Genomic DNA, 20724 nt, shown 5'->3' on the forward strand with positions numbered 1-20724 from the left:
GTTCTACCCTTAGTCCAGTGGCTGTAGAACAGTCAGGATTTCTGAAAAGATCAGAGATACGCTTAGCTCCATTGTGTCCTAGTTTATTACTACCCAGAAACATCCAGCCATAGATATATTACAATGAATATGTGCAGAAAATGTGTTACGCTAACTTTGCATTAATATCTAACAGTGTTTCCTACAACTTTAACACATATCTTAACCCAATAAAGTCAATAAGACTAAATGCTTATTAATCTACAAGCAAAAACAGCTTTGGCTGAGCCCACAGTACTTGTCTACAGTACATGTATCACTCTTTGTCTCTTTATTTACCCCAGTCTTTGTAGTTTACAATCTGGATTCCTGAGTAGAGTAGAGATCTGCTTCAAACCAGAGTCTCCAATTACATTATCATTCAAATGTAGCTCTTTCAGGTGTGATGGGTTTGATGTCAGTGTAGAAATCAGAGCAGCACAGCCCTCTCCCGTTATACTGCAGTTACCAAGCCTGGAGAGAGAGAGAGAGAGAGAGAGAGAGAGAGAGAGAGAGAGAGAGAGAGAGAGAGAGAGAGAGAGAGAGAGAGAGAGAGAGAGAGAGAGAGGAGAGAGAGAGAGAGAGAGAGAGAGAGAGAGAGAGAGAGAAGGGGGGGCAGCGAGTAACATACAGTACATGTTCATTACACTCAAACACAGACAAAGACAGACAGACAGACAGACAGACAGACAGACAGACAGACAGACAGACAGACAGACAGACAGACAGACAGACAGACAGACAGACAGACAGACAGACACACACACACACACGTGCATGCAAACACATGCATGCATGAGCACAGACACACACACACACACACACACACACACACACACACACACACACACACACACACACACACACACACACACCTGTATTGTGTTTGACTATAAAAATCCAAGTGGTTTCCATAGGGATTTTTCTTTTGAACTGGAGGTGCTAATGATTATAATGTATTAATGATAATAATGATAAATTAGTATTGCTGTCCCCCTGCTAAAACTGTGAAATTACTGTTAAGGCAGTGTTACATCTACTGGATTGTATAACTGAATTACTGAGCATACAGTATATGTTCACTGCCTAAGACTGACTCAACCTTTCTAAACCAGAAATGCCCAACTAAGACAAGCAGGTTACGCATCATTACTTGGTGTGACACATGCCATGTGGGACCAATATTTGACATGTGATGTTTTGATTGTATTTCAGTGTAGAACAAACACAAAAGCCGCTTACCTCAGTTTTTCCACTCTGTATTGTGAATCCTCCAGTAGAGCACAGAACTGCTTCACTCCTGAGTCTCCTGGTATCTTCCCTCTCAGGTCCAGTTCTGTCAGCAGTAAGGGGTTTCCACCCAGAACTGCAGTCAGATACGCAAGGGCTTCATCTGCTGTATCACTGCTCAACACCCTAGCAGGGGAAGTATACAGAAATACTCACTGTTTTATGTTTTATAGTTAACATTTGCGTGATATAGGCCTAGGTTACAACTAAAACTAAAACCAAAAAAACTACACAGTCAGAGATTTCTTCACTAATTAAAGGCTACTGCTGCACAAAACCTTTTCAGTCACGGTACCCGTTAAATGAATGGAAACTCTCACAGCATCCTAAACATTTTGATGTAGATTGTCATCAGAATACATACTGTCTCGCATTGTGTGTGCATGCACACACACACATACACAGCAGCTAAGGAGCTAAAGAGGAAAATATATACAAGTAAATATGTGGCCTCAATTCACTCACAGTACATGATGAAGCTACAAGAAAGATTCCACTTTGTATACATTAATTTATTTGAATTCCATGTCAGCCATGTTTCTGCTGCATCCCTGAGAAAGTCTCATGGCACCCTGGTTGAGGAATACTGTTATTGGAAACATACAGTATGCATCTTCTTCTTTTCTATCAAAGGATCCCCATTAGTTTGTGCCACAGCATCTCCTTTTTTCTTTTATAACTGATTTAGTAGAAATGTATAATAACTGTAGACTTTTCCAAGTTAACATGTTCTTAAACATCCTGTCAATGATTTAGACTGTGCTTAATCCCTTTGCACAGAGACTTTGTTGTCACTTTTCCTGTCAAAAGAATGTTATGAGCTGATCAGTTACATAAAACTCATGGCAATGTTGCTATGATGCAGTTGAGCTGAACAGCCTGTCGGTGGACCCATCTGAAAGCTACTACATGCTTCACATGCTGTACTAGGGGAAAAATACACACACAGCATTACTAGACATTTTGAAAAATAATAATAAGTGGGTTAGAAATATGAGAACTATTTAAGAGACAATGGCTAACAAAAGATAATGATTAACTGAGACTTCACCAAAGGCAACACTGCTATTCAGGAACCATTATTAAGTACATTAAGTGTGAAATGCTCTTTCTTGCCTCAGACTCTTGAGTTTACAGGCAGGATCCTGCAGTAAATCAATGAGGAGCTTCAGTTCAGCATGTCGAGGGTCGTTTCCTCTCAGGTCCAGCTCCTCCAGGTGTGAAGGGTTTGATTTGACAGCTGTGGCCAGAGCATCATATCCCTTTCCTCTTATGCTGCAGTCTGACAATCTGGAAAGATGACAAACATGTTCATACTGAGCTCCTCTCAAACTCTACTTGTCCCTATAGCCAACTAATATCACTGCAATTCTAACAGAATAGAGAGACAACAAAGGCCTATTGTCTAATGTTGTTTATTATTACCAGCGATTCTAAGAATATTTTATTCTCTATGTTATTATATTATCAGACTGCAGTGGAAACTAGGTCTAAAGCGACAATGAGATTATTAATATGAAATTCGAGATTTAATGTAATTTACCTTCCTGTAGTGAATTACCATTTGCCAAGCCATGCGATAACTGCAAAATGTCTGTAAAACATCCTTTTTTAAGATCAATCTGAATACTGGACTTCTCTCTAAACCCACATCTACTGGGGCCAACAAAGCCATTATGAATATCCACATCAATACCATTTCATGTACATTTGTTTGGTACTGTGTTTTAAAACATCCCATAATAATTGGGTGTGGTTCAGGCACACACTGTATTCCCCAACAGTACTATGAACTAGAAAAGTTTACACTGTAGTACTCAATATTGCAAAAATGTCCAGATGACATACACATTTTAGGTGTTCTCAACAGGTTTGCAGGTACCAATAAATTAACTCTGGTTGGCATTGTGTTTTTAAGTACAACTGACATCCTAACACAATGTCTTTGAGTTTGTAAATTGGAGCTCTATCTGGGATATGAGTGGTTAGATGTCCTGATGACAGCCGAGGCGACCATGGAGTAGTGGTTAAACAGCTGGTCTTCCACCTCAAAGGTTGCAAGTTCAATCCCCAACATGGAGATAACCTTACTTACTTCCATACTTCCTGGAACATGGTATGAGAATGTTCAGATGGCCACCAGACCCATGACTCCAGATTTAATTAGCTATATTTTTCACATTTAATTTCGAGCAAAATTCCAAATGAAAATTGCTTAGGTAAAGCAAGACAATGTTTGAGCTGCTGTGGTCTGGATAGGGAAATGACCACAAGATCAGAGGATTGCAGGTTTGAATCCTGTATTACCAATAAAAAAAAACACTCAAGTAGATATTTATTGTTTATTTTTCGCGAAACTGTGAAAGTTACAAATTCTTTAAATCATGTCAATTGGAACTATATCTGACATATGAGACTATGGATGTCAGCATGTTGTGCTTGGGCAGTCATGGACTAACAGTTAAGCAGTTGGCCTCGAAACATGATGGTTTCAAGTTCAATTCCCAGCACGGGATGTTAGTAAAAAAAAAATCACATTCAAACATTATTGTTTTGGTATGATGTCAGTTGGCCGGATTTGAAGTGGAAAGTATGTGAAACACATTTGACTGTTAATTATGAGTAAGCCCAATACTTTCTAACAAACAGGGCTAACTTTCTACAAATACAAAACCTGCAGTTGAGTAGTGTAGGGGATAGTCCTCTGCATGTAGCCATATTGGCATGTCCTTATCTTGAGGTTGAGAGTTCGAATCCTAAGGCTGGGTCACTCACTTTTTTGGTTGTTTTAGTTGTTTTTTTAGATGCGTCCCAGCATCTCTATAAGAGGGCCTGTCTGTCCGTCCGTCCGTCTGAAACGCATTCCTTCAATTGTGTCTGAAACGCATCCTTCAATTGTTCCTTCCTGTGGCCACAAGGCGGCAGACTTGCCATTTTGGACCGGAGCGAATGCGTGCAAGCCAGAACGTATGCTATGTGTTCCTGTGGCCACAAGGTGGCAGAGTTGCCATTTTGAACCGAAGCGAATGCGTGCAAGCCAGAACGTATGCTATGTTACCAAACAGGCAAGACTAACTGACGAAGCATTGAGAGACAACTGAGGGGGGCATTCAATTTTCGCCATTGTTTTGCGTTTGGACAATGGGAGGGAACTTTTGGTTCGTCAGAAACTAGCGGAAATTAACTATTTAGAAGTAGGCAGGCAGTTTTTGACACAGATGTTTGTGCTCGGATAGAGGGGCGTTTGCATTGCACAACGCTCCACGACATGGAACCGTAATTAGTTGACAGGCGACCCGCAGCGCATAGCCTACAGCTCTTCCTCTAAACGTGGACCTGTAACATTTGGTTAGCTTTCTCCTTTCATAACATTCACATTTTCCTTTGTGCTTGGATAGACTGGCGTTAGCATGTATAATGCTCCACGACATGGAACTGTAATTAGTTGACAGGCGACCCGCAGCGCAGCTCTTCCTCTAAACGTGGACCTGTAACATTTGGTTAACTTTTTCTTTCTTTCATAACATTCACATTTTCCTCCGCTTTTCCCCAGTCCACAAAATCGGGCTCAGACGTCTGTATGTAGCCTACGAGCCCCCCTTTTAATATTCCCAGCAAGTTTAGGCTACTTAGTTCTGCCTTTTCACTCGAACAACAAGTAGACAGCTGGGCCATTTGACATACGGTGTGTTACTCGTAGCCTACATAGGGAGGTTTTTTCGTTGGCAGGCTCGTACCCCACAGGTGCTTTTTGTTGCGCTCAGAGAGAGTACAGGAGAGAACGCGTCTTTCGTAATTGCTTTGCAGTCGTGTGCATTTGATAAACTCTGGCACGGAAGTTCACTGCTTTGTGCCTTGACGGTGAAGCTGGTATTGAAAAAAAAGTCCATAATTCACCTAAAGGGTGAACCCATAAGCGCATGATTCACCCAAACGGTTTTATTTATTTATTATTTGTCGATGTTAAGATTCTTTCCCACATGCACATAATGCTGAAATGGCGTGATACTTAAGGTTGTTAGGCCTAATAAATGTCTGGTAATTTGTAATGTAGCCTACTTCATCTAGGCTATGTGAAATTTCAAATCATAGCCTATGGTTCTTTTCCAAATCCAAGAATGATGATAAGCTTATTATACCCTAAACTGCAAAAAATAACGCCATGTCTCGCCATTTTGCTGCCTTGCTGCCTGCCACAATATTTGGAGTGTCCATGATGACCAATAAACAAAAAGTACATCCTCGGGGGGCGTTGACAGGCTAGGAGGAGGCCAGGGGGGCGTTTGGGGGGGAAAATGGCATAGTTGGAACTGGCATAGAGGGACGCATCTGTTGTCCGCCTGTCGGCCTTGTTTATTGTTTACCAGCTTCTGCTTTGTGTAAAGAAGAACCCATTCATGTCAGAACCATAGAAACCCTATTATATTAAAATGTAACATAAAATACAAACTTCTCTAAAAATGGTGAATCTGTCAATGGGGGATAGATTTACTCAACACCATGTGACCATCAAACCACAACTGACAACTTGGCATGGAAAAATGTGTCTATCAACCTCACTTCAAGGTAAGAAAAGACTCATAAAAGTGTGTTGATGTGTATGTGTAGTAGTTTACTATGTTGCTGCTGTGTGTGACCTTAGGTGCTCTTGATGCTACACTGTGTGTATGTTATGTTAGCAACTTAGCTTAGAATGTTAGCTACTGCTAGTTAGGCTAGCACTGTGTAGGCCTTTCATACAAATCTTTTTCTTGTATCATACATCTGCAGTGTATTTGCAAGTGATGCGTTGCATTTTCATGATGACATATTGCATATTGAACTTCTGTATAAACCATTGTCGCAAATCCAGTGATCTTGAACTCCGCCATAGTCGGTCCCAAGCCCGGTTGCGAAAGGAGGAGGGTTGGGCGAGGGGCTAGCGACCCCTCCCCGTAAAAACCCTTACTGCTACAAAATCGCCAACAAGGAAAAACCAAGACACCCCGGTCCTGGCAGAAGATGGACTTCCAGAAAGGCAAATGACGCGGAGTGGCAAAAGCCAGGAGTCCCTGGAAGCGACTCCGCTGACTACCATCCTCTCCCCCAGGACCATCACCAGAATCGGGACATGGAACGTGAGGACCATGAGCGATTTAGGGAAGGCAGCTCAAGTGGCTGCAGAAATGAGAAAATACAGGATGTCCATCCTAGGAATTAGTGAGGCAAGATGGACTGGCATAGGACAGGTCAGACTGACAACAGGGGAACTGGTGATCTACTCGGGAAATGAGGGAGACGGAGCACCGCACACACATGGAGTGGCCTTCATGCTCTCGAAGACAGCCCAGAGAGCGCTTACTGGATGGGAGGCTCATGGACCACGCATCGTAACAGCATCCTTCAAGACCAAAAATAGGAGAATTAGCATGAACATCATACAGTGCTATGCTCCAACCAACGACAGTACAGAGGAGAACAAGGACGAATTCTATGACCGAATACAAGCCATTTTAGCGAGACTGCCAGACCGAGACATCACAATCCTCATGGGGGACCTCAATGCGAAGATCGGCAGTGACAACACAGGCTACGAGGAAGTGATGGGAAAGCAGGGCTTAGGGGAGATAAATGACAATGGAGAGAGATTCATCAACCTGTGTGCCACAGGAAACCTGGTCATTGGTGGCAGCATCTTCTCTCATCGTAAAATACATAAAGCAACATGGGTATCACCGGACTTATCCACTGAAAACCAAATCGATCATGTGTGCATCTCACGCAAGTTCAGAAGATCCCTTCAAGATGTGTGCGCCAAGAGAGGAGCGGATGTTGCCTCTGACCACCACCTTGTCTTGGCCCGTCTTAAACTGAAACTGAAGAAGACCTGGACAGGAAAAGCAGGACAACGCCAGAAGTATAACACAACACTCCTCAAGGAACCAGCCAAGCAGGAAGAGTTCAGACTTGCCCTCAGCAACAAGTACCAGGTTTTGCAGGAGTTGCAGGGAGAAGCATCTATTGACGAGAGCTGGAAAACAATAAAGGACACTATGACCGAAACATGCCAAGAAGTGTTAGGCAATAGGAAGTCGAACCACAAGGAATGGATATCAGTAGAAACCCTGGAGAAAATCCAAATCCGTCGAGAGAGAAAGGCAGTTTTTAACAACAGCCGAACCAGAGCAGAGAAGATTAAAGCACAGGAAGCATACCGTGAGGCAAACAGGTCTGCTAAAACAAGCATCAAGGTAGATAAACAAAAGTTCATCGACTCAGTGGCAGCCGAGGCAGAAGAAGCAGCTCAACAAGGCAATATGAGAGCACTATACAATACTACAAGGAAGCTGTCCGGAAAATTTAGCAGACCAGAGAGACCTGTGAAAGACAAGCAAGGGAACAATATAGCAGGAGAAGAAGGTCAACGGAGGAGATGGCTAGAACACTTTGAAGAGCTGTTGAATAGACCCACACCCCAGAACCCACCGGAAATTCTTCCTTCATCCAGCGACCTTCCTATAGACTGCAATGAACCCACCAAGGACGAAATCTACAAGGCCATTAGACAGCTGAAGGGGGGGAAAGCAGCAGGACCTGACAACATTCCTGCTGAGGCTCTGAAAGTAGATGTAGAAACCACAACAAACCTACTTCAACCACTCTTCAAGAAAATCTGGGAAGAAGAAAGGATACCAACTGAATGGAAGGAAGGATACCTCATCAAGCTACCGAAGAAAGGAGACCTCAGCAATTGCAACAACTACCGAGGCATAACACTGCTGTCAATTCCAAGCAAGGTATTCCACAGAATCATACTAAATAAAATCAAAGACTCATTAGATACACAGCTCCGTGACCAACAAGCCGGATTCAGAAAGGAACGATCTTGCACAGACCAAATTGCTACACTCAGAATCATTTTAGAGCAATCAGTGGAGTGGAATTCACCCCTATACATCAACTTCGTCGACTATGAGAAGGCATTCGACAGCGTGCACAGAGGGACCCTATGGAAGTTGCTTAGGCATTATGGAATTCCAAGCAAAATCACTAACATCATCGAAAATTCCTACGAAGACATGACATGCAGAGTAATAGTTCATGGCCAAGGACAACACCTCACCGAAGCCTTCCAAGTTAGAACAGGGGTTAGACAGGGATGCCTGCTGTCACCCATTCTGTTCCTGCTGGTAATGGACTGGGTGATGAAGACCTCGATAGACGGACGACGAAATGGGATACAATGGACTCTGTGGAAACAACTGGACGACCTGGACTTTGCTGACGACCTTGCACTACTCTCTCACAATCACCAGCAAATGCAGGATAAGACCACTGCAGTAGCGGAGAACTCAGTAAGAGTAGGCCTTAACATCCACAAAGGAAAGACGAAGACCCTGAGAATCAACGCCAACAATCAAACACCTATCGACCTGGAGGGAGAAGCACTGGAAGAAGTAAATAATTTCACATACCTGGGCAGCAACATGGACAAACTAGGAGGCACAGATGTTGATGTAAAAATGAGGATAGGCAAAGCACGAGTCGCTTTCAGCCAGCTGAAGAACATCTGGAAGTCCAACAGTATAACCATCAACACCAAGACCAGACTCTTCAACTCCAATGTGAAGTCAGTTTTACTATACGGATCCGAAACCTGGAGAACCACAGTGGCAACCACCAAGAAGACTCAGACATTCATCAACTACTGTCTTAGACATATTCTTCGCATCCACTGGCCAGAAACCATCAGCAATGAAGAGCTCTGGCACCGAACAGGTCAACAACCAGTTGATGAAGAAATAGTCAAGAGACGTTGGAGATGGATCGGCCACACTCTGCGAAAGCCAACCTCCAACACCACTAGGCAAGCCCTCACGTGGAACCCGCAAGGGAAGAGAAAGCCAGGAAGACCAAGAAACACATGGCGTCGTGATCTACAGGCAGACTACAAGAGCGCAGGCTACACCTGGGAACAACTGGAGAGACTTGCACAGGACAGAGATGCCTGGAGAAACCTTGTTGGTGGCCTATACCCCAGAAGGGGTAATAGGCGTAAGTAAGTAAGTAAACCCAGTGATCATGCTGAGGGGCCTAATCCAACAAGTCCTCATGAAAGCCTTAAACTTATTAGGCCTATTTATGCTCCACAGGCAGCCGATATGGGACCACCAGAACTCTATGATCCATCAGCTCTACTCAACACTCCAAAGGATAAACAACTGACTGTGTTGTGAAGTCTGACACTATTTTGGGAGAAATGTTAGACCTATTGTAGGCTATATGGATCTCCTTCAGCCACCAACTCCTAATAAAAGATTCAGAAATGGACAACAAATAAATGACTAAATTGCCTAATGTGTTGAGGTTGATTCTTTGTAATATATTGACTGTTGACTGTATAGACTGGGTCTAAATTTTAGAACAGATTGTTGTGTATTGTATGATTGTTGTGTTAGTGTCTACTGTTTTTGTTTGTCAACCACATGGAACAAAATAAAAAAAAACTTGATATAAAGCATTGTTCACGTTTGTGGAATTAAAGCTCATGTTATATTTGGTTTAAACAGAGGGGTGGTAGCCTAGTGCATTAGTATAAACCAACCAATCAATAAACCAACCAAGATTTTTTGGGGGCTTTAAAATGGGAAAACATAAAACTTTTAATTTTGAAATCAAAAACTTAGAGCCAATATAGCTAAACAATGCTGTGCTTGTTTACTTTAAAATTGTAACTCTCTGCTAAGTACTAATTGCATTGATTTTTGCACCATTCTCGAAATATTTATGTCAATGGAGCATGTTAGATCTTTGAGTAGCAGCTACTAAAACATTCAAGATTTTATTTTTTCTCATAACATTTGTTTTCACATAACATGTCTGATTTGTAAGACTTACGAAAACAATTTAGTTTTCAACTCAAATCTTTTGTGTAAACCATTGTTTCTGTGCATTTTAGAGTGTGGAGTACATACTTGACTTGGGCTGCTCAAAAATAAAAATCTAATTATGGAATTAAAGTTTTCAATCTTTTCAGTCATATCAAAGTTTTTGATCATCTTCTTAAAGATTTTGTGTCCTGCATATGCATGAATGTATGTAGTATTTACGTAAAACATTTGGTCACAAAACTAAAACTTTAACGGGAATAAGTTTCCACAAAAGTTTAGAGTTCGTGGAACATGTTGGGGTTTACAGTGCATGTGAACAGGTGACATGGTCTGGATCTCAACCTAGTCCATGTGAATTGTGCAGACATATACATGTAACAGAACCTACAGTACATATGAGCTCAAGAATTTACTTTGCTTATTTTAGTATATTAGTATAACATGACGATAGTACAATTTAGTTTGGCAAGTAGGTTTGCAGGTTCTTCAAAAATAATAATGCAGGAGGCAAAGCTACAAAATGTGCAGGAATTTGAAATGAATTTAGAAAATGTTCCACTGAACATTTAAAGGTGCACTGTATAATTTGTAAGTAGTTTATTTCCAGAATTAATTTTACCCATTAGTAAATGTTACCACCAAAATTAAATTCTAATAGCCTATTCATTATGGCTGTGAAAACTGCACTTTTACATGATCTGCCTTTTTGAATTTCCAGAAATAGACATGTTTAGCTGAGAAACCTAAAGTACTTTTGTCATACTAATAAATATTAGTTTATTACTTTGTAAATATTAATCAAAATATCACATTTGGCAATAGGCAGCACAGTTTAGTTGCAATATCTACTCTGGATACCATTGCACACAGCACACCTTTAAATGCTGTACAGGTACCGTTCCCATAATTACAATATCATGCCCTACGTACGTAGGGGTAATCCGGTATGAAATGGGTTACGTAGTGTTATTATATGGTTGTGACGTCATCAGTCGAATGCTCCATTCATTTCAACGGGGCTCCCCAACGTTCGCACGTCTGTTATTTTTCGATAACGGACGGGTTGGTCTATAACAGACCGCTGTCAATGGCAACAAGACTTTTCACTGCTAAAGCGACTTTTCAACAAGACTCTAATCAGCTGCTGTGATAGACTACACCTGTTGTCCTGGCTACCTAGCTGTTGCCTAGCGGTGTTCCACAACGGCACTGTTTTGTTTTGCGCAGCAACAATCTTAACATTAAATAGGCCTAAAGAAATGTCCCCGCCATGTGTGAATCATTTAAGTATATCCATATAATAAGCGGGTTAACTTTCGGCGAGTCCGCTCCGCGTCGGGGTCTAGAGATTCTCTCTGTCGTGCTGCTATTCCACGGTAGCGACCTTCTCGCCGAACGTTAACCCTTACTTAACTAGTGATGCTGAGCGATAACTTTTGCCACATACCTCACCCTCATAGGTCCCCTGCAATCTGAAATCAAGTGCTACTTAGCCGATGCTAACATAGTGTGTTTGCCGTGGTTAATCCGGGCATCGAATTAGCCATCCTTATAAACCTGTACTTTTCACCCATTTGCAGGCCTCAAAATTACTTAAACGTTCATTCCGTAGAGTCGCGGGGTTGTTGACATGTAAATCCAGGCGCAGAGAAGTTTAATAGTGCACCGTTTGTTTAGAAACAACACCATTCTTACAGGGTGTCGCAAGCGCTGATATCCAAGTGCAGAGATAGAATCAGCAAAAGAGATATGTCCAGTGTATCCTATAATGACTGGCTGCAGGCTTGCAGCCGGGTCATTGGTGACGTCACGTCACCATGGACCTGCTCCGGGAAAGTGTCGATGTCACACGTGAGTCACAGTCTACATCGTCTTTCAGAAAAAGAAAAAAAAAACCTGCACTTGTGGCTGTGTGTAATTTTTAATTGTATGCTAGTTCTTCTGGTCAAAAACTGCACTTGTATGGGGACCTGTGATATAGCCTACAACACATAGCATAGTCTGCATAACATAGTTTGATTACATCTGTCAATAGGTTGACCAAACACACCTCATGTCTGATCAACCAACAGGCCTCGGCTATCTTTGACAGACGGCCACGTCATGTGTCGTTAATCTTTAACTTTAATTAACCCAAGGAAATGGCTCTGGTCCAGATATTTTCCATACACCACCGGCAACATTATAATGTTAGGAATGTGGCAGAAGTATGTACTGAAGGGCGACAGTACCACAGATTCTGTAGGAAACTATACGGGCTGTGCTAGTACTCCACGAATCGTGTTGCACATGCGCAGAGTGGGGACACAGACCACAAAACATAACATTGGACATTAAGCAACATTATAGGCCTAGGCTACGTGTTGAAAACACGTCTACTCAATTTAAAGTCTGAATTTCAAAAGACGAGACCGATGATTGGATTGTTTACAATTTAGCTTGATGTCGCGGTCTTGTAGGCCTACAGACTGTCGTGTGACTCACGTGTGACATCGACACTTTCCCGGAGCAGGTCCGTGGTGACGTCACCAGTCATCAGTGTATCCACCCATGCCTGCAGTTCACCTAGAGGGCGCTGTCGAGACAGCGCTGCTGATTCATTCGAATGGAGTCTGCAATCACTCGTTGGCACCCCTAGAATGCAGTACCACCCAGAAAAGTAGTGAGTAGACACACTGGACATATCTTCTTTGCTGATTCTATCTCTGCATTTGGATATCAGCGCTTGCGACACCCTGTAAGAATGGTGTTGTTTCTAAACAAACTGTGCACTATCAAACTTCTCTGTGCCTGGATTTACATGTCAACAGTCCTCCCGCGACTCTATGGGATGAACATTTAAGCAATTTTGAGGCGCGCAAATGGGTGGAAAGTACAGGTTTATAAGGATGGCTAATTCGATGCCCGGATTAACCATGGCAAACACACTATGTTAGCATCGACTATCTAGCGCTTGACTTCCGATTGCAGGGGACCTATGAGGGTGAGGTATGTGGCAAAAGTTATCGCTCAGCATCACTAGTTACACTACGTAACCCCTTTCACACCCGATTACCCCTTTAAAGTTATTTGGAAACACGTCAGGCTTTCACTTCATGCCACTAAATGATTGTGGCTCACAGATAACGACAAATCAAACCAATCACAAAAATCTCCACTTGAAACATATTGCATCACAGTTACAGCATGCTGAGCTGGGTCTGCAAATGGTTTCTAAGAAATGTGGAGGTACCATGAGAAAAGGTAGTGAAATCAGCCTCCAGAAATGATATCAGCAAACAAAGGATTTTGAATATATAATCTTTCAGAATGATTTTCAAGCATTTTTAACATTGTATTTGCCATTTTCGAGGAATAATTATATACGTTTAGGGAAAGGGTTATGCCTACCTAAACAATATATGTTTTCAATTAAGTTAAAGCTTGAATACAAGAATTAAAATGAGCATTGTAGACTACGATATACATTGTAACAACATTCATTGACATATTGTGTATATATAATGGATTCAAGGACTGTCTTGAGTTTTAATGAAGAATGTTTACACTGTCAAAGAACTTTAAAGAGTGGGCACAATATACTGTAATCTTAACCGGTTTTCAACAAAAATGCATATTTATCTGACTTATATGTTGAGAAATAAAGAGGTGTGTATTAATATTAAGTATGAATGTGTGTGAAAATGTTTAACCTCAGGGTCTCCAGTGAACAGTTTGGGTTCCTCAGGCCACTACACAGCCTCTTGACTCCGCCATCTCCAATATGGTTTCCACTGAGATCCAGATTTCTCAGCTTTGATGATTGCTTGCAGATCATGGAGGCAAGTGTTTTGCAACTCGTTTTAGTGAGCCCACAGCTATCAACCCTGAAGGAAAACAGCAACCAATGACTAGAAGCACTAATAAAAATGGATGCATAGTAGTGCTATGCCCAATGAAATTAACACAATGATTTGTTAAACCAGTCAGTTGTCAACGTTTTACTTACAGAGTTGTGTGGGATTCCTCTACTACTGGCATTAATCTCAGGAGAGCTTCATCAGATCTGACGTACTTCTTCAAGTCAAACACATCCAGATTCTGGTCTGATGTCAGCAGCACAAACACTAGAGCTGACCATTGGCCAGGCGAAAGCTGGGCTTCAGACAGGTTGCCTGCATTCAAGAACCTCTGGATCTCCTCCACTAAGGAGTGGTCATTGAGTTCATTCAAGCAGTGGAAGAGGTTGATCATTCTTTCTGATGAGGAAGCATCCTTTATCTTGTCCTTAATGTACCTGATTGTTTCGTCATTGTCCATCTGCCATTTCTCCAGTTGACCTTGATGGCCAGCTAGGCCAAGAGCAGTCCTGATCTTCCCCTTGATGCCCACCTGTCCTCTACTGATCAGACCATGCAGGAGAGACTGATTTGAGTCCAGAGAGAGGCCAAGAAGGAAACGGAGGAAAAGGTCAAAGCGTCCATCTTCATAAGCCAAAGCTTTGTCCACAGCACTCTTATGCAAGAGGATCATGGACTCTGCTTTTTGAGGGGCTGTTGATATTACGTCTTTCCTTCCAAATGCCATCTTCAGAAATGCATACAGGGCAGCAAGATACTCCTGGATACTGAGGTGCACAAAGGAGAACACTGTTCCCAGAAAGATCCCTGATTCTTCTCGGAAGATCTGGGTGCATACTCCTGAGTACACTGCTGCATCTTTGACATCAATGCCACACTCCCTGAGGTCGTCTTCATAAAAGATCAGATTTCCCTTTTCTAACTGTTTATAGGCCAGCTTTCCCAGATTTCGGATCAGCTTATGGTTCCATTGTGGCTCAAGGTCATGGACATTGTCAAATTTAATGTTCTTCTGTCTTGTTTGAAAAATCAGGAAGAATGTGTACATTTCTGTCAAAGTCTTTGGGATCTGTGTATGTCCAGAAGAAAGAATAATCTCAAGAACAGTAGCAGCAATCCAGCAGAACACAGGTATGTGGCACATGATGTAGAGGGTCCTTGATGATTTAATGTGTGATATGATTCCGCTGGCAAGACTCTTATCATTGATCTTCTTCCTGAAGTACTCTTCCTTTTGGGAGTCATTGAATCCTTGCACTTCTGTCACCAGGTCAATACACTGAGGAGGGATTTTGCCAACTGCTGCTGGTCGGGAGGTTATCCAGATTAGAGCAGATGGGAACAGATTACCTAACAGTAGGTTTGTCAAGAGGACATCCAATGATTTGACGACTTTTATATCGTGCACACTTTCATTTGCATGAAAGTTTAGTTGGAGTCGACACTCATCCAGACCATCAAAGACAAACAACACTCTGAATTTATTCTGGATGTCAACGGTAAGCTGCTTAAGCTCTGGAAAGAAGCAGTAAAGAAGGTCCATCAAAGAGAACTTCTTGTTTCTCATGTGGTTGAGCTCCCTAAAGTATAGTGGGAAGATGAAATTGATCTCTTGGTTGTTGTTTCCCTCGGCCCAGTCTAGGATGTACTTGTGCACAGAGATAGTTTTGCCAATGCCAGCCACCCCCTTTGTGAGAACTCTTCTGTTTGGTTTGTGTTGATCAGGAGAGGGTTTAAAGGGTTTAAAGATGTCGGCACACTTGATAGGTTTGTCCTGCCAAGCTAAACTCTTGAACTTGGACTCAATCTGTCTGACTTCATGATCCTCATTGACTTTCCCACTTCCTCCCTCTGTGATGTAGAGATCTGTGTAGATCTTTTGCAGCAGAACAGAGCTTCCATGTTTGGCAATGCCTTCGAACACATGCTGGTACTTGTTTTTAAGATTTCTTTTCAAGTAATTCTGACAACCCAAGTTCAACTCATCTATAGGAAAAATAAAAGAAACATCATTTTGTCAGACCAGACAAAACGATAACAAAAATAAAGACATGAAATGGTGGGTACACACACACACACACACACACACACACACACACACACACACACACACACACACACACACACACACACACACACACACACACACACACACACACACACGTAAGAAAGAAGAAACAGTTCTTACTTTCATTCAGTTTATCAGCAAGATCCTGGTACTCCATCTTGCGAAGGAAGTGCAGCGCCATCTTGAGAGCTCCTTCTCTGGCATCAGTTTCGTCCTCTGATATTTTGCTGAAGTTTTCCTTGGAGTCTGGACTAAAGCTTTGTTTAAATCTCTGCAGCTCGTTCTTTACAAAAGTGAAGATCTTCTCCTCGAGCACCTAACACACACCCGGACACAACAACACTGTATTCAGAGAATCCGAAAATTTGCTGCTGTGCAGTGCTAAGTGGCTGCAAAGGGAAGTTTTTTGTTTTTTGTTCACTATTAGCATTTTGACAATCACTACTTTAGCTATGGGTGCCTACAACAGTGTATTCCCTTCAATGTACAAATTAATTATTAAACCCTGGATCTGCACAATTCATGATGATATAATATAAGTTCACATAGTAAGCATCAATCCCTGTAGTTATCACTTTCCCCGATTATCATCGACTTCCAAATCCCTGTTTGAGACTTGGTCTGACCCCTTGCATAATGATTGATGTTTCCAAATGGCATAGTTGACCCACCTCCCTCATTTTGCTACTGGTTGAGGCAAGAAAAGGCTGTGCTGAAGCATAAACCCAAGATTGTCTTAGTCCCAATAAAATGTCTCTGCTTAAACCACATCACTGCCTAGAACACGCCTCTACCCAGGGCTGTTGGAGCTGCTCAAAGTTCATTGAATTCTGCCAAAGTGGGTGGAGTTCTCGACCTTTCCAAAGCTCAGATGTCTATTGCCCATGGCCTGACTAAAAGTGCTATGAGGACGTAGCCTGGCTAGTTCTCACCATTTTTTCACCTAACTACAAAAGCCTGAAACTGGAGTGCTGTAGTGTTGGTACGACAACAACAGACACAACACATTTATTCAAAGTAGAAGTATTTAAAGAAATTTCAGAAAACAATGATGCTTCACACGTGTGAACTCTTTTCCCATAAAGACAAATTGGACAATTCCCTTCTGTGTTCATAAAGAAGGCATGTTATGCCTGTATCCTTAATGAACTTATTACATCATTTCACCATCCATATATAAATAGTTCCGAGTCTCCAGAGATACCAAATATGTCTATTATAAATATGTGTATATTCGGTAACACTTTATAATAAGTACCCCTTTTTAGGCATTACTTAAGGGTTAGTTAAGCCTTATTTTACCATTAGTTAACCCTTAGTGAATCACGAGTTAATCATTATGTAAGCATTATTTCTCATTTCCTAACTATTATCTACTACCGTTAGTAAATGGTTAGTGTGTGCTGATATAACGGTTCGCTAAGCAAAGTTAAGCCTTAAATAAGCCTTATTTTAACAATAGTTAACCCTCAGTAAATAACGAGTTAGTCGTTATGTATGTGTTATTCCTCAGTTCTTAACTATTATCTACTACCATTAGTAAATGGTTAGTGTGTGCTGATGTAACGGTTCGCTAAGCAAAGTTAAACCTTAGTTAAGCCTTATTTTTAACATTAATTAACCCTTAGTGAATCACGAGTAAGTCGTTATGTATGTGTTATTTCATCATAAGCAATGCTTATCAAGTCATTTGTTAACGTTTTGGAAAGCATGGAAAGGTTTTCACTTTAAAAGTTCCCCAGATATGCGCAAGTAGTGAGTTGTAACTTCTTGTTAATGCATAAGCAATGCCTAACAAATCATTTGTTAACGATTTGTAAAGCATGGAAAGGTTTTCACTTTAGATCAGTTCCCCAGATATACTTAAGTAATGAGTTGTAACTCCTTGATAATGCATACGCAATGCTTAACAAGTCATTTGTTAACGTTTTGGAAAGCATGGAAAGGTTTTCACTTTAAAAGTTCCCCAGATATGCACAAGTAGTGAGTTGTTACTTCTTGTTAATGCATAAGCAATGCCTAACAAATCATTTGTTAACGTTTTGTAAAGCATGGAAAGGTTTTCACTTTAGATCAGTTCCCCAGATATACTTAAGTAATGAGTTGTAACTCCTTGATAATGCATAAGCAACGTTTATCAAGTCATTTGTTAATGTTTTGGAAAGCATGGAAAGATTTTCACAGAAAAAGTTCCCCAGATATGAGTTATTAATGCGTTGAAACTTCTTGGTAATGCATAAGCAATGCTTATCAAGTCATTCGTTAATGTGTTGTAAAGCCATAACAGGTTTTCACTTTAGATAAGTTCTCAGCAGCATTGTTAAGACTTCACCAAAGATAATTGGAACACAGCTAAATAGTCTGAGTGCTCTGTTTAACAAACAGGCAGTCCAAAAGGCTAAAAGTATCACTAGTCAACCTGACCATGTTTTAAGTGGTGAATTTTCATTAATGCCCTCTGGGAGGCGCTATTATTCTGTCAGGACAAAAACAAAGCGTTACTCTGGATCTTTCATCCCTACAACCATTAGATTATTAAACAAGGTTGTAGGGGTAGAGTTCATTACTGACCATTTAATTTGCTGAGGGCTGCTCATCACTGACAGGACAGGGTGTTTGAATGTATGTGTTAAAATGTGTATGTTTTTGTTTCCTATTTATTATTTATTGTTTTTTGTTTCCTTTAGGTTTTGTATTTCATTTTCTACTCTTTTTATTTATACTATCTATTCATTGACTGATGGAGACTGGGACCGCAAACTGAATTGCCCTTCATGGGACTAATAAAGTAATCTGAATCAGATATACTTAAGTAACTGGTTATAAATCATTGATAATGCATAAGCAATGCTTATCAAGTCATTTGTTAATGTTTTGGAAAGCATGGTGAGATTTTCACTTAAAAAGTTCCCCAGATATGCGTTAGTAATGAGTTGTGACTTCTTGGTAATGCATAAGCAATGCTTATCAAGTCATTTGTTAACGTTATGGAAAGCATGGAAAGGTTTTCACTTTAGATCAGTTCCCCAGATATACTTAAGTAATGGGTTATACATCCTTGATAGTGCACAAGCAATGCTTATCAAGTCATTTGTTAATGTTTTGGAAAGTATGGATAGGTTTTCACTTAAAAAGTCCCCCAGACATGCGTTATTATTGCGTTGAAACTTCTTGGTAATGCATAAGCAATGCTTATCAAGTCATTCGTTAATGTGTTATAAAGCCATAACAGGTTTTCACTTAAGATCAGTTCCCCAGATATACTTAAGTAATGGTTCATAATTCCTTGATAATGCATAAGCAACGCTTAACAAGTCATTTGTTAATGTCCAGAAACATCCATGAGGGGCAGTCACATGAGCCTCAACTTAGGCCTAGGCCTACTGTTTGCCATGCTACCAGTCATCACACACTAACCATTACAAAAGGGTTAAATAAGACTTCACTGATGCTAAAGCAAGAGTTTACAAACCGTTACCATACATGCCTAATAGTACTTGTTAATGGTTAGGTGGTAGGAGACAACAAAGAGATAATGTTTTTTTTCATAAATAAAGGTGGGTTATCAGACATTTTAAGTAAGGGTTAACGTTCGGCGAGAAGGTCGCTACCGTGGAATAGCAGCACGACAGAGAGAATCTTTAGACCCCGACGCGGAGCGGACACATGGCGGGGACATTTCTTTAGACCTATTTAATGTTAAGATTGTTGCTGCGCAAAACAAAACAGTGCCGTTGTGGAACACCGCTAGGCAACAGCTAGGTAGCCAGGACAACAGGTGTTGTCTATCACAGCAGCTGATTAGAGTGACAAAAGACCGGACCCCCTGCGGAGTGATATGAAACATTCGCTTTAGCCACTGACTTGTATACAAGCCAGTGGCTTTAGCAGTGAACGTCTTGTTGCCATTGACAGCGGTAGCCAGGACAACGGATGCTGTCTATCACAGCAGCTGATTAGAGTCTTGTTGAAAAGTCGCTTTAGCAGTGAAAAGTCTTGTTGCCATTGACAGCGGTCTGTTATAGACCAACCCGAAAAATAACAGACGTCCGAACGTTGGGGAGCCCCGTTGAAATGAATGGAGCATTCGACAGATGACATCACAACCATATAATAATGATGGTTTACTAATGCTTATCAGAAAGTTAAATCACCATAGACGAATGATTAATTAACAGTACTTAATAATTTCACAGAAATACATAATGACTGACTCGTGATTCACTAAGGTTTAACTAATGCTTAATTTTGTTTAGCGAGTAGTTACATCAGCACACACTAACCATTTACTAACGGTATTAGTTAATGGTTAAGAAATGAGAAATAACACATACATAACGACTTACTCGTGATTCACTAAGGGTTAATAAATGTTAAAAATAAGGCTTAACTAAGGTTTAACTTTGCTTAGCGAACCGTTACATCAGCACACACTAACCATTTACTAATGGTAGTAGATAATAGTTAAGAACTGAGGAATAACACATACATAACGACTAACTCGTTATTTACTGAGGGTTAACTATTGTTAAAATAAGGCTTATTTAAGGCTTAACTTTGCTTAGCGAACCGTTATATCAGCACACACTAACCATTTACTAACGGTAGTAGATAATAGTTAGGAAATGAGAAATAATGC

The 20724-nt window shown here is 41.0% G+C and overlaps 1 protein-coding gene across 1 annotated transcript in view; it reads right to left on the reverse strand.

The window, feature by feature from the left end:
• Positions 1–16397, reverse strand: part of LOC134445016 (NACHT, LRR and PYD domains-containing protein 12-like) — a 45752-nt gene extending 29355 nt beyond the window's left edge. The window contains exons 1-6 of the mRNA XM_063194154.1: positions 16206–16397; positions 14167–16003; positions 13871–14044; positions 2425–2598; positions 1261–1434; positions 319–492 (exon numbers count right to left, since the gene is read on the reverse strand). Of these exons, the coding sequence (XP_063050224.1) occupies positions 319–492; positions 1261–1434; positions 2425–2598; positions 13871–14044; positions 14167–16003; positions 16206–16266 (2594 nt within the window). The 5' untranslated portion in view covers positions 16267–16397. The remainder of the gene's footprint in view (positions 1–318; positions 493–1260; positions 1435–2424; positions 2599–13870; positions 14045–14166; positions 16004–16205) is intronic.
• Positions 16398–20724: the final 4327 nt, after the last annotated feature.

Source organism: Engraulis encrasicolus, unplaced genomic scaffold, assembly GCF_034702125.1.
Source record: "Engraulis encrasicolus isolate BLACKSEA-1 unplaced genomic scaffold, IST_EnEncr_1.0 scaffold_92_np1212, whole genome shotgun sequence".
Classification (NCBI taxonomy): Eukaryota; Metazoa; Chordata; class Actinopteri; order Clupeiformes; family Engraulidae; genus Engraulis; species Engraulis encrasicolus.